We start from the raw sequence: 26,100 nt of genomic DNA on the forward strand, positions 1-26,100 counted from the left end.
TGAATATTGATGTCATCAGAGGAGCGGCAGCTCTGCTCAGCCTCTAGAGCACCGTAACAAGTGTGTCATGAGCACTGTTATTACACAGATACACAATGAGCTGAACAACTGAAAATAAGATGGAGGGAAAAAAGAACTTGAATCTGAATCAGGGAACATACTTACAATCCTGCTATTTCACAATTAGTCAGCAGTGATTTTTTAGACTTTGGGTAAACAAATCTGATTTAATATATGAACCGGCACAATGAATATTCTGTAAGTGGAGGTCTGATGCTGTGATTTCCGTCAAAGTGACGTCAATAGACCTTATTCAGAGCAACACCATGACAGGTATGAAAGCGAGGTTGTGAGGGATAGATTTACCGTGTTTTCAATGGCATCCGCTGTAAAAAGCTATATAAAGCTCCTAGATCACTTGTTATTTTCCACAGCTCATATTGACTGGAGTTTTTTTTTTCTACTGAAATTTCTCAGAAAGATATTTTTGCAGTGTTTCATCAGCAGAACAATCCAAAAACACATTAAATAAAAGTACAACCCACTGAGAGATGTCCATCCCTCACAGCCACACTTTCATTCTTGTTTAACATCAAAAAAGTATTTAAAAAAATAAAAAGTAAATAAAATTGTATTTTTTTGTGTGAAAGCAATTTCTATCATTTCAAATTATAGTGTGTTTAATAGAATTCTGTTAATGAAAATGACAGTTGTGGGACAATCAACGCTTATGATATATATATATATATCTCATTGCCACTCAATAAATATTGAAATGTTTTTTTTTTTTTAGATGTAATAACTTAAGAATATAAATCACCCAAAGGCATAAATGTGCTGTAAATTGAAAAAACAAAAAACACCCCCATATAAATCAAAATAGCACCATTATTGGCAAAAACAACAATAACATCTCTGCCCACTACCATTACCATAGTTTTTGTAAAGACTTGCTTTGGTTTTCTTTATGCTAAACTCTGAAGTGTTAAATTTATTCCTAATGCCATAGCAGGAGTATTTACACCACTAATTAATTTCTGCTGTCGCAAATTGAGAAGTTAATTACATTCCTGAAAACCTTATTAAGCTAAGTGTCAACATTTCTGAAGGCCACATGGAGTTAGAGCTCATAATGGAAAAATGCTGATCCCATGTCATTTTGCAGGTCTGGTTGCACAGATTAAATCAGCCAAACCAAACACCACTCAGAGAATATTATACATTACAATTAATATCAGATATGCATTGTTAACGGTCTTGCCATTCATCATCTCTTTCAAAGCTTGTTTTTGAGATCGAAAAGCTGGCAATGTCTGACAGCAAAGTGTGACGTCAATTTAAGCGTGACAATGCAACTCATACTGTATAAATCAAAATGAAACCACTTACAAGCAAACACAATCGTAATGTCTGCATTCATTGCCATCACATTACATCACTTATTGTAAAGATGCCATGGAGGACTATGGGGTTAGATTTCAGTCAGAATTCTGCGCGCGCACGATCACATTTTGAGCGTGCAAAATGGCATTTCGCACGCGCGTGAACTGAGTTTTGCGGAGAAATGTTCGTCTCGCAGATAAGAAAATATTGCGAGCGAACGAAAATCAATTTTGCATTTAAAATAAGTATTTGGATGTGCGCGGACGTTCTCTTTCGCGTGTGCAAAGTTTCACTTTCTTGCTCCTTTCATACCAGCCGTGAGCGCTCTCTAAGCGCAGACAGCTCGCTTGCTCAACACAACCCAGCGTTACAATATGCCATAATTCCAGCCAATCAGAGATAAGACTGCTAAATTCTGATTGGCTGGCTTGAAAACCAATCACAAGACTCCCTGCATTACCGACTGCGGAAGAGAACTAGTGCAGTTGAGTTTATTATTTATGAAAAATATTCAAAAACTTCACTGTAATTCACTGTATTGTTGGCAATTTCAGTTCACACATCACCGCTGTCCTGATGGTTATACTACAAGACTTATTTTGTATAAATATTGTTTTGCGTATTTTTTATGATTATTATTTATGAAAAATATTTAAAAAAACGTCAATGTAATTCGCTGTATTGTTGGCAAATTCAGTTGACACATCACTGATGTCCTGATGGTTATACTACAACACTTATTTTGGGAAAAATATATATTTTAAATTATATATACAATTGTAAATGTATAATTATTATGATTTTTATGAAAAATATTCAATAACATAACTGTAATTCACTGTATTGTTGCCAAATTCAGTTCACACATCACTGCTGTCCTGATAGTTATACTACAAGACTTATTTTGGGGAAAATATATTTTAAGTTGTATATACAATTGTACATTTATGATTTTTATGAAAAATATTCTAATTTACTGTATTGTTGCCAAATTCAGTTCACATATCACTGCTGTCCTGATGGTTATACTACAACACTTATAGGCAAAATATATATTCTAAATTGTATATACAATTGTAAATGTAGAATTATTATGATTTTTATGAAACATATTCAATAACTTCACTGTAATTCGCTGTATTGTTGCCAAATTCAGTTCACACATCGCTGCTGTCCTGATGGTTATACAACACTTATTTTAGGGAAAATATATATTTTAATTTGTATACACAATTGTAAATGTATAATTATGATTTTTATGAAAAATATTCAATAACATAACTGTAATTCACTGTATTGTTGCCAAATTAAGTTCACACATCACTGATGTCCAAAGTTATTGAATATTTTCATAAAAATCATTTAAAAAAATCATAAATTTACAATTGTATTTACAACTTAATTTTTTTTTTTTTTTCAAAATAAGTGTTGTAGTATAACCATCAGGACATCAGTGATGTGTGAACTGAATTTGGCAACAATACAGTGAATTACAGTAAAGTTATTGAATATTTTTCATAAAAATCATAAAAATTATACATTTAGAGTACAATTATATACAATTTAAAATATATATTTTATCAAAATAAGTGTTATTGTATAACCTTCAGGACAGCAGTGATGTGTGAACTGAATTTGCCATTGAATTACAGTGAAGTTTTTGAATATTTTTCATAAATAATAATCGTAAAAAATACGCAAAACGATATTTATACAAAATAAGTCTTGTAGTATAACCATCAGGACAGCAGTGATGTGTGAACTGAATTTGCCAACAATACATTGAATTACACTGAAGTTTTTGAATATTTTTCATAAATAATAAACTCAACTGCACTAGTTCTCTTCCGCAGTCGGTAATGCAGGGAGTCTTGTGATTGGTTTTCAAGCCAGCCAATCAGAATTTAGCAGTCTTATCTCTGATTGGCTGGAATTATGGCATATTGTAACGCTGGGTTGTGTTGAGCAAGCGAGCTGTCTGCGCTTAGAGAGCGCTCACGGCTGGTATGAAAGGAGCAAGAAAGTGAAACTTTGCACACGCGAAAGAGAACGTCCGCGCACATCCAAATACTTATTTTAAATGCAAAATTGATTTTCGTTCGCTCGCAATATTTTCTTATCTGCGAGACGAACATTTCTCCGCAAAACTCAGTTCACGCGCGTGCGAAATGCCCTTTTGCGCGCTCAAAATGTGATCTTGCGCGCGCAGAATTGTGACCGAAATCTCACCCCATAGAGGACCACCAAAGCTAAATCTGAGTATTATAGATGTTTTTTTCTGGGAAAGAACAAAGTGCTAAGATTCTCTGAAATCTATTATTGATGCCACAGGGAACTGTAAAATGAACATTTGTGGAATTCAAATATAAAAATTAGCTGGGAATTCTTGGACTAATGCAGTCAGACAGAATTATAAGCTAATCTTGCTCTGACTAAACCGGGCTCCCTCTGAGAATATAATGACCACTCCATTAAGGCATGATTAAACATGCTGCTATTCAAATCTATTTCAACTTTTTTTTTTTTTTTCAGTTTTATATAGGCTTTATAAGAAACCTGAATGGCAATTAAATGGCTTTTACCATTTAACTATGAACTTCTTTCTTTTTAAGTACTTAAATCTTAAGGAAAATGCATTACTGGTTAAATGACTGAATTACTGAAAAAAAAGTTCAAATCTATGTTCACTTGATTGAACATAGATTACAAATGACAAAAAGAGCAGGTAATTATCAGACATGAGCCAACAATATTAGCAGCACTGCAACAGAAACAAGTACAATTACATATTTTAAACCTGACTAGTTCGCCTGAACAACTAGCTGACTTGCGTGCTCACCTGACCCCAAATCATTTCTTAGGATGCGGACAGACACATACAAAATGGCTGGCAAGAGAACAATGGATTAAAATAGAATGTTTTTAAAACTACTAACTTAACTTAACACAATGGGCCCTATCTTGCACCCAGCACAATTGACTTTGTACACCGACGCATGTATCATTCCTATTTTGCACCCGCGCACAACGGACTTTTCCCTCCACAGAAGCACGTCGGTTAACTAAGAAATACACTTGCGCTCCTAGGGGCGGTTCAGCACAAAGAGAAGGCGTGTTCCGGCGCAAACGTTCCCTGATGCTATTTTACAGGTTTAGAAAACAATTCCGCCACTGACCGAAAAAAACTAGTTTAAAGTCAGTGGCGCGTTGCGCATGTTATATGCTATTTTAAGGGCGCATGCTTGGCCATAATCAATGTAGGCCTACCATGTGCACAACGCGCATACACTTTAATTCTCTCATCTACACAGAAGCAGCAGTTTTCATTTTTGCAAATCATACATTATTACGATAGATAGATAGATTATAATTATTATAATTATAAAAGCATACATCTAGCTTACACATTTACCCAAATTATCATACGCCTGTTTAACCTGTTTAATTTGGGTGTGTTTCTCCATCCCCAAAGCCACTTCTCTGTGTTTTATGGCCCTGATGAGAACATCGTCCTCCTTGGCTGTGAACCGCTGCCGGCGCGCGCCTGGCAAACCCGCCATTAGGAATCCGCTTTAGAACAAGCGCGTCTGCTCTTAAAGCGAATGTGAGATGACGCTCTGATTGGTTTATTTCAAGTTACGCCCAAACCACACCTATGAATAATGAAGCTACTTCAGACCAACCCATTTTAGATTTGCGTCGGGCGCAAGAGTCATTTATCCCGCCGGTATATTAGCAACAGCGCCCAAGACCCGCCCACAAGGTTACTTGCGTTTCACGCTTGATACTTGCGTTTCAGATTGTTAAAATAGGGCCCGATGTCTTAAATGCAAACTCATGGTGTGAGACACTTAAAAAAACATTAGTGAATGCAACGATAATCAATCCGTACTGCAATGCCAAAAAGGTGAGTGCCTTTATTTAATATAGTGCTTAAATTTGCAAGAATTATTTATTACTATTTAATAATAGCTGAAAAAGTAGTAGTGGAATTTTCATGAAAAATGAACAAAAAAAAACTGAATAGTGCTTACTATTAAGCTATTTGACTGTTTAAATGCTTAAGGACAATGAGGGACAGATACAAGGTCTTCCTTGTGCACCGAAGTGAAACAAATCTCAATTTCATCCCTCGTGCCAGCTAACATGCTTTTAATATTCAGACATTGTTCCTTGCTTCATTAAGACATTAAGAGCTGAGGTCTTCAGAATTGTTGAGTTCTCAAGAGTGCAGGCGGCCAAGGGCCAAAGGCATGAAGGCAAAAAAATAAAAAACCTGTCAGCTGAACAGATGTGTGCAGGGCACTGATAATGCATTTAGATGTGAAAATGAAACAAAATAAACACAACTCAATAAATTTCACATGGCTGCCATTCTTTCCCACTGACATTAAATCAAGAAAAGCGATATAACCTCTCGAAGAACCAACCCAAGCCTCAGTGGATTTTTGTCATTAAATTATTTCGAAAAAGGTCACATCTAAGCTATAGCTTGAGGCAACGAACCAAATGTTATACATTAAGAGTGAACATATTAGCTTAACAATTCTAAATATCAATGAAATCAATGTACATACATAAGAAAATCCGTGTCAGGTTTTAAGACTGGTCTGGTCAACATGAAGCCACACTTATAAAAGAAACTCAAACAAGCTAACAGGGAGAAATTTGCCATCACTGTTACCAGACCAGAAGCTTTACATATGCATTCGGTGGCTTTCACAGAGGTGATGATAATGCTACATTAATTTAACTGAAGTAGAAAATTAGATGTACCCTGTGAAGAGCTCCACCTGTGTGCGAAAATTTTCTTTTGTAGAGAAAATTATGTAAATTGCATTTCAATATGTATGGTGTGACGCTCTCAATTGTTTCCTTGCCAGCGCTTTTAAGCACATAGTGTTGAAACCACAAATACTTTTTCATGCTTTTCATGACAAGCTAAAGGGCATAATGTTAGGCAGTTTGTGTTTTGTTTTATTTAGTTTTTTAAACTCGTCTCTGCATATTATAAGTGCATGTTCAACTGATAGGAAGCACAGTAATCTTTTCATTCAGAGATGAAATCTTTGATAATAAAAAAAATATATATTTCTCCCAGTACGACATCAAATTGATCCAGATTTTCTGTTATGATGATTATAGACTGTCCTCCCAGTATAATCTATTGTTGTGAATAGACATACAGGACGCACAAGACGAAAGACATCACAGATTTCTCAGAATACAGATATTTTAATATATATATAATATATATAATAATATATATAATATATTTTTATATATACGCACATATACATACACTACCGTTCAAAAATTTGGGATCGGTAAAATTTTTTATGTTTTTAAAATAAGTCTCTTATGCTCACCAAGGCTGCATTTATTGAATAATAATAATTAATAATAAAAAAAACTGTAATATTGTGAAATATTAATACAATTTAAAGTAACTGTTTACTATTTGAACAGATTTTAAAATGTAATTTATTTCAGTGATCAAAGCTGAATTTTTAGCATCATTACTCCAGTCTTCAGTCTCACATGATCCTTCAGAAATCATTCCAATATACTGATTTGCTGCTCAAGAAACAATTCTTATTATCATAAATGTTGAAAACAGTTAACAAAAAAAATTGTAGGATTATTTGATGAATATAAAGTTAAAAAGAACAGCATTTATCTGAAATGGAAAGCTTTTGTAACACTATAACACTACTGTTCAAAAGTAAGAAAGAAGAAGAAAGGATGCATTAAATTGATCAAGTGACAGAATCTTTTGTAACATTAAAAGTGTCTACTATTTCAAATAAATGCTGTTATTTTGAACTTTCTTTTCATCAAAGAATGAAAAGACAGACAAAGAATGTAGACAGATGGATGGAAGGACAAATAGATGGGTAGAGCAATGGTTGGATGGACAGATATAGACATACAGAAAAATATACAGACAGACAGAAAAGAGATACAGATACACAGACAGACAGACAGACAGAAAAAGTGATGAATGATGGATGGATAAATGGACAAACTAATACATAGAATGACAGACAGATACATAAAGATAAACAGACATACAAACTGATGCATCATAAAAACGCTTGTATCCCACAGCTATTAATAACCGTTTCTCCTGAGGTTTAAAAAACGGAATTGCATTTTGTTTTCACGTAACCAGTGGTAGTCCTACAGATTCCGACATTGTACACAGCCCCTTGTTTATATTTATTCGAGTGGCGCTTCTGAAAGTTTAGTCCTTAAAGAAAATACGCTTTATTTATTTTTGCCTCTAAGGGATTGTTATGAAATGTAGATGCCGCTCCATTAATAGCATCTCTCACGGGCATACTTCTGATCTTTGCTGAAGGCTTGTGGCTACGACTCTTTGACACAGCCAGTAAATACTAATAACAGCCAGAGCATCTAGGCACTTCTTTTTTTTTTATGTCAGGAGATTCACCAAAGAGATAGTCAAAGAGGCAGATAGAGCATCCCTTGATCAGATGAAATCCAGACAAACAGCATATCTACAACCTGAAAAGCATTTCTCAGCATATCAGGAACAGCGGGCCTCATTACTTGTCCTGGAAGAAAAACACACACACAAGGGTACGCTCAGCAGTTTCAAGTGAGACAGACTAAAACTCTGGCAGACGAGAAATATTCTTCCACTGAAAAAAGTCAGTCAAAGGGTCGTTGAAACATCTATGAGGTGAAGTCACAATTCTATGGATTTTTGCTGCTGGGGTCAACAAAAAAAAAAAAAAAAGACAATACAGTGAGCGTTTCTACTGCAGGGTCTGATAAAACTGGGAGGGAAGACAATTCCAGCGCTGTCAAGATCATCAACCGCTGCCATCAGTAACAGTGAAATAACTCACCATAGACACCACTTTCCTGCCACTGTGAACTGCTATAAGTAAAGCAAACTGGCTTAGGCATCAGCCCGAATGGGTTTGAAATGGATTGGAAGTTTTGTTCGGTTATTAAATCCACTGCAAACCATCTCTGGCATTTAAAAGGAAAATCTTATGGCCCTAAGTTTACTTATTATGGGATTTCTTTTGTGTATGTGTGAGAATAAGTAGGAGGATTTACACTGCTAATAAAGCTCTGCTGGCACAAACAGAGAAGTTCATTACATTTCTGAAAATCTTATTAAACCCAGTGTCAACATTTCCATTACAGGCTCCAACCCCCAAGCGGGTTAACGGAAAAGTCACTTCAGTTCACAGGTCTGATGGCGCAGAGTAACTGTGTAAAGCACCAACCCAATAAACTGAATAGTGCCATTCAGAGAACATTATTCATTTTTCAAAAAAATCAATCCCTGATTGTACTGTCCTGAGTAGAAGCTAACTAAGTCCCAACTCTACTTCCTTAACTAAATTGTTGTATCTTAACAACATGAAATGGGGACTTTCAAAGAACTTTTGCATTCTGTAAAACAGCTTGCATCGCGTCCAGTTCAGGTCTTTTGTATGTGCTTTGTTAAGCCGTTGAGCATATATTGAGCAAAGATGATCAACACAAAATAAGTGTCATTTAAAAGCTTAGAGTCTGAAGTTTACAATGCGTATAGCCAATTTGATTAACTCTGTCACATAGCATATGTTTATGCTATCACCATAAAATTTTATCCAGATGCAGTTCACATGTAGGGGAACTTCACCAAAAAAAAAAGAAAAAAAGAAAGAAAATTTGTCCTCCTACCTCCTAGTTACTACATGACAAATAAAATAGATTTGTAAAGTTTCCCTTGAGCACAGTTGTATTTGTCTTTTAACAGCAGTTACTCAGCATGAGAATGTCCAAATCTAAGAATTTTTTTTCAAACAATACCTACCATTTGACTCTCCATGCTACAGTTTTGGAGTTATGAGTCTTTACTTTTGTGTATGTCACTCTAAAAATGCCTTCAGGGCTTAAAGGGCTAAAGCTATTTCACTGTAACAGGAAGCAAATGGCAGCGCCACGGTAAATCAGCTCCACCTCACGAACACGCTCCAGAATCAGAGAAGGACAGTAGTGTAGTCAGCAGGAGGGCTGTAGCAGGAGCCTCTCATCCCAGACCTCAGCAGGTGAGGAGCTGCGAGCAGTGAGAGATGAGGGAAGTGAGCTGTTTGGCACACAGCGAGAGCTCTCCTCCCCTGTCGAACAGCGCTAAGAACACAGATGAGATTTCATCATCCAGGCAGATAAGCTGGCCTGAACGGTGCACTGCGAACGCAAGAGCGCTGGCTGCAGGCGACAACCTGAAACTTTTTCATTTTTCACATTCTGTCAAACGGAGCTACGTTTTCTACCTCTCTTGTCCCACTTTGCATTTGTAAAAGCCATACTGCTATGAATACCAGATTTCAGAGAAAAAAAACATTCAGTCACTGAGATTAAACTAGGGTTGTCACAATACCAAAATGTAGTCATTATCAATACCAGCGAAATTCATGATTCTAAACACCAGTTCTGAACACCTCTGAAATTTTTTTTTTTTTTTTTTTTGACCAATAACTCTGTAGAAAGAATAAAGCCTTGTCTCTTGTCTCGACAAAAAAGCTGTTCTTGAAAACAACAAAAGGTCTACTGGCAATGGTCAACTAGCATGTGCGTTCTGTGCCTGCGTGTAAGGAAATGACTGTCTATATCGGCAGGTATCAAGCCTATTTTCACCATTCAAAAGGGGAAACCGAAACTAGGACTGCAGATATAAACCGTAAAGAAAGCAGTGCTTGCTTAACATTCTGAAAATCAATCATGCTGATCACTTTCTTCATTCCAGTCGGCTGGCGTTATTATGAATATATTCGTGCATTTGAATGCTAAGGTAAGATGATGTAAAATTTGAATAGCCTTCAGTTTGTACAGTCTTGACATCTTCGCTTTTATTCTCGTGCACGGACTCGTTCGAGAAGCTGAAAAGCCAATCAGAGTTCTCTCTAACTGAAGGCACTGATGTGCATTCAACATGCTGAATTGGCCCCCCAAAAAAGCATCTGACTAGAGCCAACGATGTGGAATACACCGAAAAAAACTAAGCCGACCGATGCTCAAAAACGGCCAACTGTCGGCTTGGTGTGTCCTGGGCTTAATATTGATAGGCTATATTTTTTCTATTTTAGTATCAAGATTGTACCAGTACTTTCAAAATCTCTAGATGATACAGACTAATTTCCGGTCAGAGGCCATCCTCATTCCATTCCATGCAGAGAATTATTTTTTTTTCTCAACTATCTCCCCGAAGAATGGATGAAAGAGACTGAGTCTTAACAGGCCCTTGTGCTAATATTACCATCAGCACCTGAAAGAGACGAGGATAGGAGAAATGAGCATGCAAATGGAAAAATCACTTCAATCAGCTGCCTCTCTTTGCATTTCAATGGACCGGCAGATGCTTTAATATAACGCTTTCTCTTATTCTCTCTCTCGTACTGACCTCGATCATCCCTCGACTCCGACGGCTACGCATCTTTCCAACCATTTAAGGTTATGAGAGGTGTTGGCCTTACGCTTGAACGGTCCCTATCCAGCGAAACACTTCTGTGTGACATTTCCCAGAGGCTAGGAGGCGGTGATGCAAGCATATTTAAGCCCCAATCAAACCGTTAATTACCTAATTCTAATACAACTCCAGGGAAGCAAAACCAGCAATTTTTGTGTCGCCTCAGTCGGTCTGAAAATCATCGTATTCACGTCTGAGAAACAGTCCTATTACAACCAAAATAACATTTAAGTGAATTAAAGATAAAAGTGAAAGAGACAACCCACTAAAGGGATCTAACTGAGCAGAATAAAGAGCTCAACCACTATCAACTAGAATATGAAATTGGCCTCTGCTCACCCACATGAATAAAAGAACTACATAAGTAAGCTGCTGATTGACAACCAATCTGACTTGGAATTTTTAAAACCCATTAGACTACAGGATTGAGGTCAACCTAGTTAATATTCTGGCAACAATTATTGAGAAAATTGAAGAGGATGAATTAAGTTCTGCTCTGGAAACTGCATTTCAGGGCCATTCGACAGTAAAAATGGCTTTTAGGTTGATCCTAGGGGTTAAACGGATCGTTGTTGATCCGTACGGACCAGGCCCCGCGGTTCGGCACACATGTGATTCGCGGATCAAAGTTTAACCGCAATAGAGGATTTTAAGACCATTCCAGCACTAGAATGGACGGTTTCTGACGCACAGCCGCACACACAGAGAGAGGCGCGTTTCAGATAGCGTGCAAACTCCGAACTGATTCCTCTTTCGTTTCCCCATGCACTTGGATGCACATTCACACAAATTTTGTCAAAATCTCGGCAAGTATTCTCATAAACACAATCGGTTATGTCTTAAGAGAACAAGTTGAGAAAGAAATCGGATGTGTATCATTGTACTGGATCTGTGCGTGCATGTTGTCTTAAAGTGACAGCAACTTATATATATCTGATGTTGTCTGTCATGTTAATCAAACAACAAAACACAGCTTTAACAAAAAATAATCTATATTAAATTTATACAGTGAAGATAGTTTTTACATTTAATTATTACATTTCTGAACCTGAAATTAATACTAGTTAGACCTTACATTATTTGTAAATTTGTTATGTTGTATTTATCTATGCTTGTAATTGGTGTACAGAATTTGTTCTTTTTACTGTCGGTTCACTTGCCTTTAATAATGTTTTAACTTTATTAGCTAGGCTAGTAGTTTTTTTCTGTGGTATCGGAGTAACAAATGGAAAGCAAAGTTATCCATTAGACAGTTAAATTGGCACCGGCTTTTAGCTAAATCTGTAATTTCAAAAAAAAGAAAAGAAACTGGACACTTAAGGAAAAACTAATTCAGAGGCATCTACTTACCAAGTAGGGAATACATATTCTGAAAGATCCTCAGAAGCTCAGGGGTGATGGCAGGGCTGTTTTCTAAAGTCACAAACCTGAATGAAGAAAAAGATCATGCCATTTAAACAGCCTTCATTTAAAATGCAACACCTTTTTTTCAGTCAAAGATGTTACTTGATCATCATGACATTAGTAATATAATAGTAATTTTACAATGAAAGAACTAAGCTTTTAGTGTCCATGGAAACACTTCATGGCACCACTTCATAAAAAGGGTGGCTTCAAGCTGAGCATCTTCCATCTTTAAACAAAACAGGTGATCTTTTATAAAAGCATTGCAGAAAATGAATGGATGCTGCTAAATTTGTTGAAGTGCTGCTATATTTAATCCAGAGGCTACAGAGGAGTCTTTGTGCAGGTTGGGTTATTGTACAGAGTGACTCTCTTTGTCTTGATCCGAGAGAGATAGAGTGACTCAGAGAAAATGATAAATGGACAGCGGGGAAGAACAACAAACCGAGAGAGAGAGAGAGAGAGAGAGAGAGAGAGAGAGAGAGAGAGAGAGAGAGAGAGAAGCCGAGAATCCTTGGGGGGGGGGGGGGGGGCACTCTTCAAAGAGATGAGCGAAGAGAATGAGAAGACTGACGGAACAGAGAGAAATTCACTCAGAAAGGAGAAAAAGATAAAAAGTGTATGAATTACAGCACTACTGAATAAATCCATAAATACAAAGGAGGGTTGAGCTTATTATCACAGACAATATCGATCGGAATGTAGGACGAATGTAAGCGGTTCAAAACCCGGAGCTGAAGATAAATTAATTTATGCGTAAGATTTCTCCTGACTCAGCGCTGTCTTGTCACTTGACAGCAAGTGTAATATGGGGCACTTGCATAAAAAAGTGCTGGCCCGGTTCCTCCGAGGCCCAACTCCAATGATTCATGCTATCATTCGCATCTGGACAGGCAATTTGTCACACAAATCCTTTAAGCATTACGTGTGTCAGTGGTTGACAGGAGTGAAAGAGCCACTAACTGGGATCCCGTTTAGATTGAGGGCAGTTAATACAAGTGCAATGCTTTAGCTGTATTCCTGAGGTTAGGAATATCTTGAACAAGGAAGAAATGTGACACTCACATCCTTAGTCATGAATTGGGTAAATCTCAACCCATATAAAAAAAACATGTGATATTTTACATGATAATGTTAATTTGTTAATACAGTTATACACAATTTGAAAATGAAAATCTGAAATAATCTAAATTTCAGAATTTGAATTGAGATAGCAAACAAAACACAGAAAGGCAAAATTACATTTTTGAAGAAAAATAAAACGAGTTTAAAAAGGCTTAAAAGTCTAGAAATGTATATTTCGTTACATACACTAGTGTTCAAAAGTTTGGTCGTGAGATTTTTTAATGCTTTTGAAAGATGCTCAAAAAGGCTACATTTATTTGATCAGAAAATACAGTATAAACAGAAATATTATAACAACTTAATGTTATTTATTCATGTGATGGCAAAGCTGACTTTTCAGCAGTCTTCAAGGTCAAATGATCCTTCAGAAATCATTTGCTGATTTGGTGCTTAAGAAACATTTCTTACTATTCTTATTATTCTTAAAGCCGTGTTGTGATAAAAATGAAGGATTTTTTGATGAATAGAAAGTTAAAAAGAACAGCATTGATTTGAAAGACTTTTTTTATAACAATGTAAAAGTCTTTGCAGCCACTTTCGATAAATTTAATGCATCCGTGCTTAATAATTATAGTATCACTATAGTATCAAAAAAACAAAATCACTGACCCTACACTTTTTAATATTTCATGAAATGTAATACATTTTGTGGAAGTAATGGAAGTACACTTTATTTCCCAGGCATTTCGATGTCGATGCCTCTAGTTGACTTTCTTCTACAACTGTGAGCAGCAAGCTAGCAGTTTGAAGAGAGCTGACAGAAAGCTGGAAATTTGTCCTATCCTTACGTTCACCATGGTGGCCAGCTGCACAGTTGAACTCACACAGCGCACAAAACAGCATAAGAGCCCGAGGAGAGTATGTGCCACATTATTCTGTGCTGCCCTCACCACTGGCATCGCTGAGCAGCGTGGAGTACTGAGGTGAAACAGCCACATGACTCATGTAGTTTTTGTTGAATTTTATGACAGATTTGAACTTTTTACGCACTATGTTGGGTGAAATGTGACGTCAAATTCATGTGGGGTCTTTAGGGCAATGAAAAAAAAACCACTTGAATCTGAAAAAAATAAAAAATAAATAATAATAAAATTCCTCATTTTGCATATTATAGAATTCAATCTCTCTGTAGAAGCACGAGATGAGATGAGATAAAACCACTCTTGAAGTGAATTGAGATCAGATCAGATATGGGATCCTGCTGATATATAGATAGACATATATAAAATAAAACTGTGACCGTATATGGAAATCAGAATATATAGAGAGTATAGGTAAATCATAGCCTGGTTAAAACCAGACCCTTCTCAGTTGAAACTGAGTGTAGGGTCTGGAGAAGCTATGTAGACAAATCATTTCCAAAGGGGCGTCACCAACCGACGTAGCTCAGCTTGATTGACAGATGATCTGACCAATCATACTTCGCCATCCGCCATTTTGTCCGACAAAGCAGTCAGGAGAGTAGTAACAGGATTTGAACTTGAAAAACGGAGTGTACTGACACCTTTCCGTGGTTAAAACAACATTCCTTCTTATGTTTGTTCATGTTTATTTGAGGCTATAAATTAACTAGTAGGAAGAGATGATTGGTTCACAAGAACAGCTTTAACTGATGCTCTACAGCAATCTGTCACGGCACATTAAAGAGCAACAAAACGGTATTTATTGTTAAAATTTCTTTTAAAAAATTACCAAATTTGAAAGCTGAGACTTTGTTTAATATGTTTAATATCAAACGTAACCGAAAAGTAGCCTGCTCTGTCCTGTCTGCCAGAGTGTTGTCAGTCTCCTCTGCTCCGCAATGTATTTTTCACTGCGTGAGAACTCCTTCAGCGTCGCTGTGCTGTCGTTATCATGTTAATCCCTCCCCAAACGTTTCTGATTGGTGCCGCGATTTCAGCGGCACAGTAATGAGTTTGAATGGGCTCTTCTCCAGACTATCCTGAAGAGAGAATTGAAATTCGCCAGAAGTAGTCTGGGTTTTCCCAGGCTAGGTAAATCAAGGACTTCAGAGAGACAAGTGAGAATATAAAAAACACTACCAGTCAAGTTTGGACAGTGGACACACTACTTGTTACCAAAGGTGTGTGCCTCCTTTTGTATTAATATATGGCAGCCCAATGCTGGAGAACAGTGCTCTAACACTCAAAGTTTGACTTTTCATTTTCTTATAACTCATCACCACTTTGTTGTAGAAACTGTCTTTTTCAATCTCCACTAAATCGATCATCCAATATTGTGTACTATATTGCTACCTGTTTGTTTACAACTTTATTTTAGCATTACTTTCTATTTGGAAGATATGAACAGACATGAGGCTGAATCTTGGTAATGCTTTCAACATCTGGTAAGAGTCAATGCCCTGAGGGTTTAAAGATGCCTGTGAAGTTTAGGCAATTGTACTAATTGTTCAATTTGTCAATAGCTTTTCTAATCATATGGCCTAAAGTCAAATCTCTAGAGATTCCTAAGGTCAAACGAAGTACAATGACCAGTCATATCCAAGGTCAACCACATTGCATGTTAGCCATTTTGAATTTTATTGTAAACTGATGTATCTATAAAGCTTTGGTGCATTAAAACAAAACTTAACAATATCAATGATAAGTACGATGCCCTGGGTGATAGAGCAGGGACAGCTCACTAGGCTATGTTCAGACTGCAGAGGCTTTTTTTTGTGCTCATTTGTGACACAGATCTGTTTACTTCATAACAGTGTGAACACTGGAATAGAATCTTATCTTTTCGATTCTGATTTGGGCCACTTCCATATGTAGTCCTAAATCAGATACAGGTGTGATGTTTTGCAATGCGACCTCAGTCTGAACAGTCACATCAGAATTCATGCAACTTTTACGCCACTCTAGATCAACATTCGTCACAATTCTGTGCTGATGGGAGTCACTCAAAAGACTTTACAAACCGGTAGATATTTGGTCACTCAGTGAATATGGAGAGAGGGCAGTGAAGTTATTCAGTGGAGGGACAGTGAGCAGTTATATTTAAATGTATTACAGTGACAGCTTGCTTAGCCAAACTTGGAAAACCTAAACAAGAAAACATTTGCACAAATTCACTGGCTTCCGGCCATGGCACATCACCTTATAAATGAAGTATATGCTGACTTAAATGACCTCTGTGTTTACTTCCGTATAATTCCGTGTTGCGTGCAGTCTTTGTTATTGTTCTTTTGCGCAAGTGGGTTAGTTCGGACCGTGACCTGCTCACACTCAAATCTGATTTTGGCTACATTTAAGTGTGCAGGAGTTCTTTGTTTTTTATTTTGGCTACATTTAAAAAAAAAATTGTTACAGCTCTGCAGACTCTCAACCAATGCCATGTTCAATAGAGTGGTGCAGGTATGACATCACTTTGAAGGCCAAAACGCAGAAGCGAGTTAGCATTTTAGTACTTACGGTTCCATCTTTCCGAAGTCAATGGGTTTTTTGAATGGGTTTTGGTTAAATGGCTGAATTAAGGTCTGTGGTGAACTCAAGCTCAAAACACTTTCACGTTTTATTCTTCGACATAAAATACATCAGTATTACCCCACTTGTGATTTTTTTAAGCTGTTACGTGTCTTGAAAAGGCGGTTGCTAGCAAGTGGCTAAATGGGACTACAGAGGCTGTCAAGGAGATTAAATGTCATCAAGGTGAAAAGATAAGCTCAGTCTGCTTTTACAGCATCATTATGCTTATAATTGTGCTCTTAAAAACTATTCTAATTCAAAAGTTCTGGAAAAATGTTTTAAGATAAAAACTGAAAGAGTTGATGGAAGCTTAGTGATGGTGACGTTGAATTCATGGGACAGTGGCGTAGTTCGTTTATAGCCTACCTTTAGCTTTTTACTTCTGGCTGAATTTCATTTAAGCTTCGAAATTCATAAAAGTTGTGTTCATCTGTGATAATTATCTTGATGGACAAAACGTGCAAGTATTATAAATTTTTTTTGATCACAGAGCTTGTTTTTAGCGATAAACCAAAAGCCTATGGGAAAATTCTATTGGGTTTTTGTCGAGGGAACCAGCGTGATGCTGACTGCCAGTTGGCCTATAAAAGTGACCTCATACCTGTACCACTCAATTCACTAAGGAAGCTTTGTAAAGGCTACTGAATGTATATTGACACTTGTCTACTGCTTTTCTTTCACTATAGAGTCCAAAAAAATTAAAACAGTTTTAAAAAGACATTCATATGTAGGTATAGGCACAATTCATATTTGTCTTCAAAACCATTTCAACCATTAAAGCATAAACCTCTAAGCCAGTCAGGGGTGTCCAGACTTTTGACTGAAAGTGTACAAAAGGCATAATGACCTAGAAATGGAGTTGAAACTTTTATTCATAGTTCAAACCTTTGGCACAGATACATTTTTGGAGACTTACCAGAGCTCCAGACCATCTTCCAGCAGGTAAACATGAGGGGGCTGCGAAACATCTGTGCTGAGCTGGATAACAGGTAAGAGGAAGGGATAGAGATTCTTGCTTTCCGCTCCCAGGCCCTGGACAACACAAAACAATATTTCAACCAATAATTCCTGGGAAAAACTGATCGCTTAACTTTTTCAGAATGAAAATAAAACAATGTAAAAGCCCTGAACATTAGCTGTGTTATAGATTCCTAACAGTTGTACAATGAAGATGCAGCCCAAAAAAAAAAAAACATTTGTATTCAGATAAAAATGTGATAACAGGTTGTCAAGATAAGGAGCGCTGCCAAAATGAGTTTCTTACAACCGAGCAAAAAACACATAATTTTCTGTCTGAATAGCGTCAGGTGTGATATTGTGTCAGTAAGGGGATATCAGGAATACACCAGCGGCTGTGTGTTTTCTGGGTTCATTCAAGGGCCTGGTCTTGAGCAAGCCTCGCTATCCCCTGGGAGAGATATGTCCTCTCAGCATCTGACTGATGAGGGCTCATCACATAGAACACCACAAAGGGCTCTTAAGTTCAGGGCATGACTGCCTTCGGCGGTCTGCTGATTCGGAGCTGTCCATCAAAATCACATGGAGAGCTCTAGCGGGCTCAGAGAAGGTAGAGCTGTACCATCCGTAGGATCCAGGTGAAGCTTTGTTACTGTCAATGGGCCAGTGATGAAAAACAACAAACAGAGAAGCCAAGGACACACACCACAGACACGAAAAGCCATAACGAAAGAAAAGAGACGAGGAACTTGGGTTTGTGTTTTCCTAAATTGTTATTGCATAAGTTGGCGTACTGTAACACTTTGTCCTAATAATAAATAAGCTTATTCTGTATATTGTCCCTGTTAGGCAGAAACCTTTTATCTCCATATTACATCTTTTTTTCATAAATCATTATTATTGGTCACCCTTTAAAAACAGCTTGAGACTGAACCTCATAACTCAACTGGCTCCTCAAACTGTTGGTCAAACATTATCCGCCAACTCCAATCCGCCTCTATCACTAATGAAGTGCTTCATGCAGTTTGGACCGTCTCTGCTTGCTTGCAATGAAAGGGCAAATAAAGAACTGGTAACACTAAAGTAACACTATGGGCCCTATTTTAACGATCTGAAATGCAAGTATCAAACGCGAAACACAAGTAACTTTGTGGGCAGATCTCGGGAAATGGGTTGGGACGCAAATCTAAAAAGGGTTAGTCTGAAGTAGCTACATTATTCATAGGTGTGGTTTGGGCATAACGTGAAATAAACCAATCAGAGGGTCATCTCACATTCCCTTTAAAAGCAGGCGTGCTTGTTCCATGGCGGATTCCTATTATAACAGAGGATTTGCCAGGCGCACGTCAGGAGTGGTTCACAGCCGAGGAGACCGATGTCAGAGCCGTAAAAGACAGAGAAATTACATTGTATGGGGATGGGAGAAATCCACACAAATTAGCTTTGGTTAAAGAGGCGTATAATAATTAGGATAAATGTGTAAGCTAGATTTATGCCTATTTTTTCACATCTTCATGGACAATAATTTCCCTCTGTACGATTTGTAATTATGTATGATTTGCAAAAATGGCAACTGCTGTGTGTAGATGAGAGAAGCAAAGTGTATGCGCGTTGTGCACACGTTACATTATGACCAAGCATGAGCCCTTAAAATAGCATCTGAATAACGCGCCACTGACTTTAGACTAGGTTTTTCCTGGTCTGTGGCGGAATTGTTTTCTGGAACTGCAAAATAGCACCAAGGAACGTTTGCGCCGGAACACACCACCTCTTTTCGCTGAACCGCCCCCGGGAGCGCAAGTTCATTCCATAATTTACCGACGTGCGTCTGTGGAGGGAAAAGTCCGCTGTGCGTCGGGTGCAAAATAGGAATGATACATGCGTCGGTGTACAAAGTCAATTGCGTTGGGTGCAAGATAGGGCCCTTCATATATATATATATATATATATATATACGGCTAATGTTTTATGTATAGGAGTGGAAAAGATTGTCAGTCTAGCATTTGTCGTCAATACGGTCTTAAATAACCAGTGCAAAACACTTTGTCTTTATTAACCCTCTGAGGTCTGAGCTGTTTTCTGGGCCCTGGAGGTGTTCTGACATGCTCTGACATTTGTGGTTATTTCTGTTACTTGTGACATTTTCATGGCTAAAGTCTAATTACACTGTATTCAGCACAAACTCTGCTACAATAATATATCAGCAGCATGTATGTAAAAGTTTGTAGTTTTGAGATAATGACATTTATGCGTGGTTTGTGAAAATACAAAAATAAATTCTCACTGAAATAAGGCCATGAAACCCATACTGATTATTTCTTCACAAGACTTTTGAAAATTGTATCACGTAGCCTAGAATATTTGCTCCAAAACGATGTGAGAATCACCCTGACTGCTCATTCAGAGAAGACAATATATTGATTTAAAAATTTTACGACGTGTTTTGTGTTAGAAAGCAATATGCGAAGGGGCGGATCACCTCATTAATATGAAAGCTTTCCACACCTGAGAAAGACAAAGAACCTCCCTAATGGCCCTATTAGGAGCTTATCAGGGCCCATCATTCTGACCAACCTTGCACAAAGAATGAGGAGATTTAAAAAAGAATGGCTTTTAAAATTGTTTGGATTTATTTACAACACAACATAATCTAAAGATACACAACAAAAAAGCACTTATTGAAGAAAGAGACCTTTGTGCCATTCCTAAAAACATTGTACATACCTTTCATTTTCTAAGGTGTTTGATTTTCACTTTACCATGTTCATGTACAGAGACATGTACTGTGAATGTTGAAGTCAGCAGGACTCAGTGGCATCTGGCCCCTGAAAAAAAAAAAGTGACCATACTGATATCAAGAAAAAGGCCTGCACGATTTTGGGAATACATTTTAGATTTTTCTTGTTAAAATTGCTTTTTAAAATTCACAGAATACACACACACACTCACACAAATGTTTCCAACAATATATAATGAACACCAGGTTTGTTGTGCCTTGTAGGTATAGGCTATGCGCAGTGCTGCATAAAATAATAACAATATAGCAGCCTATATATATTTTCAAAAAGATTTCAGTAACAACTAAGCTAGAGAAAAATATATTGATTATCATGTTACTTCAAATGTTTCCATTCGTTATGATGATATGAAATGAGATAATAGTAAAAACATGAAGCCGTTTGGAGCGTTTTGCTTTTCCAAAATATGATACATTCAAACGCGATCGCGATCAAAAATATGATACATTAAAACGCGATCGCGATCAAAAATATGATACATTAAAACGCGATTGCGATCAAATATAAAACATTATGGTTAGGCCTACCATATACATAGCCTATCTACGTTTGAGCAGATATCCACAAACACAGTAACAGTAAACACGGGTCTAAATATTATAATATTCACCATATATCTAGCAACAGTTCAACTGCAATGTGAAATTTATGCAACAATAGCAAACTAATATGTAAGAATTTCTTACCTTATCTTTCTTGTCTTCAAATATCGTTCTTCTTCTTCTGATGTAAATCCAATGTAAGCTCAGGCACGTCTTTCAAACTCGACGAAAAGTGAAGTGAAGTGTTTTGTTGTTGAGGTAATGAGGGCGATCGCGTTCCATGTGGAGATTTGCATGTGAATATCTTTTGCGCGAGTGGGCGTGGCCGAATTAAAAATAATTAGGAAGCGTTTGAGAAGCTGGAAATCTTGTTGGTTTTATACAAATTACTTAAACAGAGAATATTTGTTTTCGTTTTGAATCCGATCATTTAAAAGTACACACTTAAATGTTTATAAAGGTGTATGGCTCATAAATGTGTAACAAGTATTCGCTGAGTTTTGTTTCAGTTTATAGACGTGCTCAAGAAAAAAAAGTTCACCGCGACGGAGAGGCAGAACGCACACACTGTTTTTTTTCCTTATTTTACAAAAGCACAATGTTTTGATTTGATTGGAAGTGGACACATACAAAAGTAGAAATACCACAGATTCTTTTTTTATATTTATTTTTTCTGTATGACCATAAATGACGGAGAAATTTAAGTTTAAAGTGCTACAATGTGGAGAAAATCCAGCAAAACGCGCCGGCGCGTTTGTCGACCTCAGAGGGTTAACATGAGATTTTGGCCATATGAAAAAAACTGAGCGACCACACATAGCTACATTATAACCTGTAAATTGCTGAAAAGTAAAGCAGTGCACATCCTGCCTCAGACGCGCCCATTCTAATGACAGACAATACACGTCAAAAAAGGTCAAATACTTTGCAACTCCATTTGAGCTTTTTTTTTTCATAATATAATATAATATAATGACTTGCAAGTACCCGTCCATATATAGAGTAACAGTTTCCACCCAACAGAGATAATATAAGTCTTGCACATTGAGAGGAAATAGCCACATCTGTTTTGAAAAATAAGGTGGATACCAGGGGTGGCCAACCCTGCTTTTGGAGAGCCAGCTTCCAGCATACACATCTAATGCAATAATGCGTTGGAACTTGGAACTTGCGTTGGAACTTGGCTTGACTAACCCTGGTGTAATACGATACAACCACAAAAATCAGATATAGACTCATTTACCAAAGAAAAATTCCAAATAGTTCACAAAAAAAATTCTAGTTTGCCAAAAAAGTTTCCAAACATTCCAAATTCCAAACAAAAGCTCCATCAATAACAATGGCCAATTTTGCAGGCCAAGTCAATTTAGTCTCTGCAGGTCAACAAATCATATCCAAGTGTGCAATAAAGAGAGCATCCATTTTGGAGCATCTGTCAGAAATATGCTATTGGGGATGGACCCATGATGGGGCCATTTAGGGATGATTGACTTTGAATGTTCACTGGTAATATTGTCTCTTCAGCATTCTGTGCCAAGCTGGATAGCAGCAGCTGTGATACCATATGGCTGGAAGAGGAGGCCACAGAAAACACAAATAAATGCAAGGTTAATAGCAAACTGCTGATGGCGGGTGGTGAGATATGCAAACAAAAGATAGTTTCCGGAAGGACTGCTGGCATTTTAATATGCAAATCTAAGGACTTAGCAAAAAAAAGAAAAAAAAAAAAAGAAGAAAAGATTAATGAGTGCTGGTCAACTAAGCTGGCACAAGTTTCAGATTTTTGGAAGTATGCAAATTTCAGCCAAGCCTTCGGGGGATCTTTTAGACTGATTCATGTGCCTGTGATTTACAAGAACTGAAGACGCTGTAATGAAAGGGCCTTTAACGTGAGCGAGAAAGTTAATATGCAAGATGTGGTGACTGAACAAAAGAGCACTTTTAAACACAAAGACCAGCTCATTCAAGCTGATGATTGCTCAATAACTCTCCTCAGAAGAATATTTATGAAATGAAATATGAAATAAATGCCATTTTCAACTTTTGTCTGAAAGAGAAAAAAGGCGAAAAATAAATGCTGCCCTGTCCCTCCTTGTTCAGTGCCCAGGTTTCACTCTCGGCTCCACTTACAAAGATACATAACTTCGAAGTGACTTTGATTGAGCTCTGCTCAATATAGAATTAAATAAATTCCAATATTAAATTAATAATTATTTAAATGATCACAGTATATTCCAGACAATTCTATATATAATGATTAAAAAAAACAAAATTCAAAGCCTTTTGGTTGGTTGCTTTATATGTCAGTCATATAGTGTCTTCCTGGCCAAAACAAGATAAAATGTGGACACTGGCTATGTGAGACCCAATCCTGCTTTGACCCAATTTTGGCATAAAATTTTGCCATAAAGAGAATCTAATCAATCAATTTGCTCAATATGATTTCTTATTTAAATTCACCATGATTTAAATTATTTTTATACTTAAATAATTGTTAATAATTATATGTAATAATTATCAGCTTAAATGTGCCATTATTTAAATGTATTTTTATACATTTTAAAATATTTTTTATGAGGGTAACCTCATAAAAAAAAAAAAAAAAACTTTCCCTTTAAAACCTGACTTATCGGGCTTATGCTACTCTGAATAATGCCTGAACTTTGTATCTCGAGCACTTCTTGCGTTGTTTTTGCCTCCTCATGACGACTCGCTTAATTTAGTCCTAATTTGTAAGTCGCTTTGGATAAAAGCATCTGCTAAATGACTAAATGTAAATGTTTTATAATTAAATAATAATTTAGTTAATAAATATAATTAATAAATGGCAAATAAATTGGTAAATGACACCTAATTGGTAAATAATAATATCAATTTAATATTTAGTCATTATTTAATGTAAATACTAACAATTATTTAATTATAAAGGATTTAAATAACTAAATACATTTAAATGTTAATAATTATTTAAATGAACAGTATATTACAGACAAATCCATCTCTAATGACACGCAAAAAAAAAAAAAAAAAAAAAAATAAAACACTTCAAGCCCTGACGAAAGCCTTGTTGGCTTGGTTTTATTAGACATGGATTAATAAAGGCTTTTTAATCTTCATCCTCCTGAGTGCCTTTGACCCTTATCTTAAGGAATTTTGGTAGCTTGCTTTGCATCTCAGTCATATAGGGTCTTCCTGGCCAAAACAAGCTGCAATGTGGATATTGAACTTTCGAAGTTTAGTCAAAAGTCTGGCTATGACAGAGAGACCAAAATAACCAAACCTCAACATTAAGAGCTCAGGTACCGTTTCAAAACGGGTTCCAAAGTGTATGTATCATCTTTGTGTAAACTACAAAAACGTGAATTTGTGAAACCGATGACTTCATTCACGTGTATTAATTAGGTGCGTCATTTTTCTTTACAAAGTGACATCACCAACTACTGGCCTGACATGCATAATAGAGAGCTTTGAGTCGTTTTCGCAGGTCTGTGTGAATGAAGGATCGTTTTGTCAATGTTGTCGTCTATACGCAAAAAACCCAAAGGAAAAACGTACCCATTTTAAGTACATCGTTGTCGTGTAAACGTCCCCTTAGGCAATCTCCAAGAGTCACAACCCAGTATGCAGTACGCATAAACCAGGATCCATTTAGTCAAAATTGATTTTATTTTATAAAATGTTGGTGTCCCTGCATCAGCAAAGCGTTGCTCAATGGAGTTCTCAGTTAAACCAAGCTCAAGATATCCAGCTACTACAGCCTCTGGATGGTTTAAATGTGAGTGTCACTCATCTCCTCAGGGGCCGGAGTGACACAGAAACTGCTCCTGATTCATAGAGCAAAAAAAACAAAAAAAAACCCGGGATTAAAAGAGCAGCTTGCAGGATCCCATGTGGAGGAAGATGGCGAAGCACTGTGGCAATTTTCAAATACACCCATCAATAACAAGCCCCTGTCCGCATGTGTGTTCATACGCTCACAGCAGGAAAGGATGAAGTGTTTCGTACTTAAATAAAGGTCTTCTGCAAAACCATGGCTGGAGGGCATTTGTTCATATCAACAGACGACGACGGTGAAAACCGGTGGTGGTACGCAAATCACGTCCAAGTCAGCACTTGAAACACAAACAGAATGCTAAACACCCGACCCGACCATTTCAAAGGCTCGTTATCGGTTTCATTCTTGGCCCCGTGGGTATGCCGTACCTGTACGAGATGGATGAGGGTAGTGAGAATGGCACAGCGGAGCATGTTGTGTTCTTCTGACTGCTTCCAAAGAAGAGGAAGGTACTGAACCAAGCAGCCCACGTATGGTCGAATCTAGAAGAGAAAAGGGGAAAAGTAAAGCAGTGATCTTAACTGCAAAGGAGCACACAAACAAACTAATTTTTTTTTTTTTTTTTTTTTTTGCCTGAATGCTTTAGATTAATTAAAAAGAAAAATCAGAAAACAGGTCAGCTTCAAAGAGCCTCTAAAAATGTGATTACACTTTAAAGCAGAAGTGACCTGGTAATTATAATTATGGCTGTCATTTGATTTTAAAACTGCAGTAACCAACAATTACAGTTATGGAGTTTTTAAACTTTGTGATCGCAATGATACTCAAATATGATGATCCTCTATTGAGGGAAACATATAGGTAGGTGACCAATTTATACTATGTAAAAAATAGTGAGTGAATGTCAAATTATGAATTAAATATGAAAAATAACTTTGAATGATAGTTCTATATAATCATCAACACCATTATTAGTATTATTATTATTATTATTACTACTATTAGTTTTTACTCAATTTTTCTTTGAACTTCTCTTAAACATAATTGTTCAAAACAATATTGTTATGACCCATTTATACAGTGTTAAAAATATGGTCTGACAACCATGTCAAATTCTTAATCAGTTTGTCACTATGCACCAATAAGTGAT

The 26,100-nt window shown here is 36.8% G+C and overlaps 1 protein-coding gene across 1 annotated transcript in view; it reads right to left on the bottom strand.

Annotated features, from left to right (window-relative positions):
* ipo11 (importin 11) overlaps positions 1-26,100 on the bottom strand; it is a 172,617-nt gene that overhangs the window by 58,475 nt on the left and 88,042 nt on the right. The window contains exons 20-22 of the mRNA XM_081349379.1: positions 25,379-25,492; positions 17,795-17,910; positions 12,230-12,306 (exon numbers count right to left, since the gene is read on the bottom strand). Of these exons, the coding sequence (XP_081205505.1) occupies positions 12,230-12,306; positions 17,795-17,910; positions 25,379-25,492 (307 nt within the window). The remainder of the gene's footprint in view (positions 1-12,229; positions 12,307-17,794; positions 17,911-25,378; positions 25,493-26,100) is intronic.

The sequence above is a fragment of the Scardinius erythrophthalmus genome (genome assembly GCF_964197995.2).
Source record: "Scardinius erythrophthalmus genome assembly, chromosome: 20".
Classification (NCBI taxonomy): Eukaryota; Metazoa; Chordata; class Actinopteri; order Cypriniformes; family Leuciscidae; genus Scardinius; species Scardinius erythrophthalmus.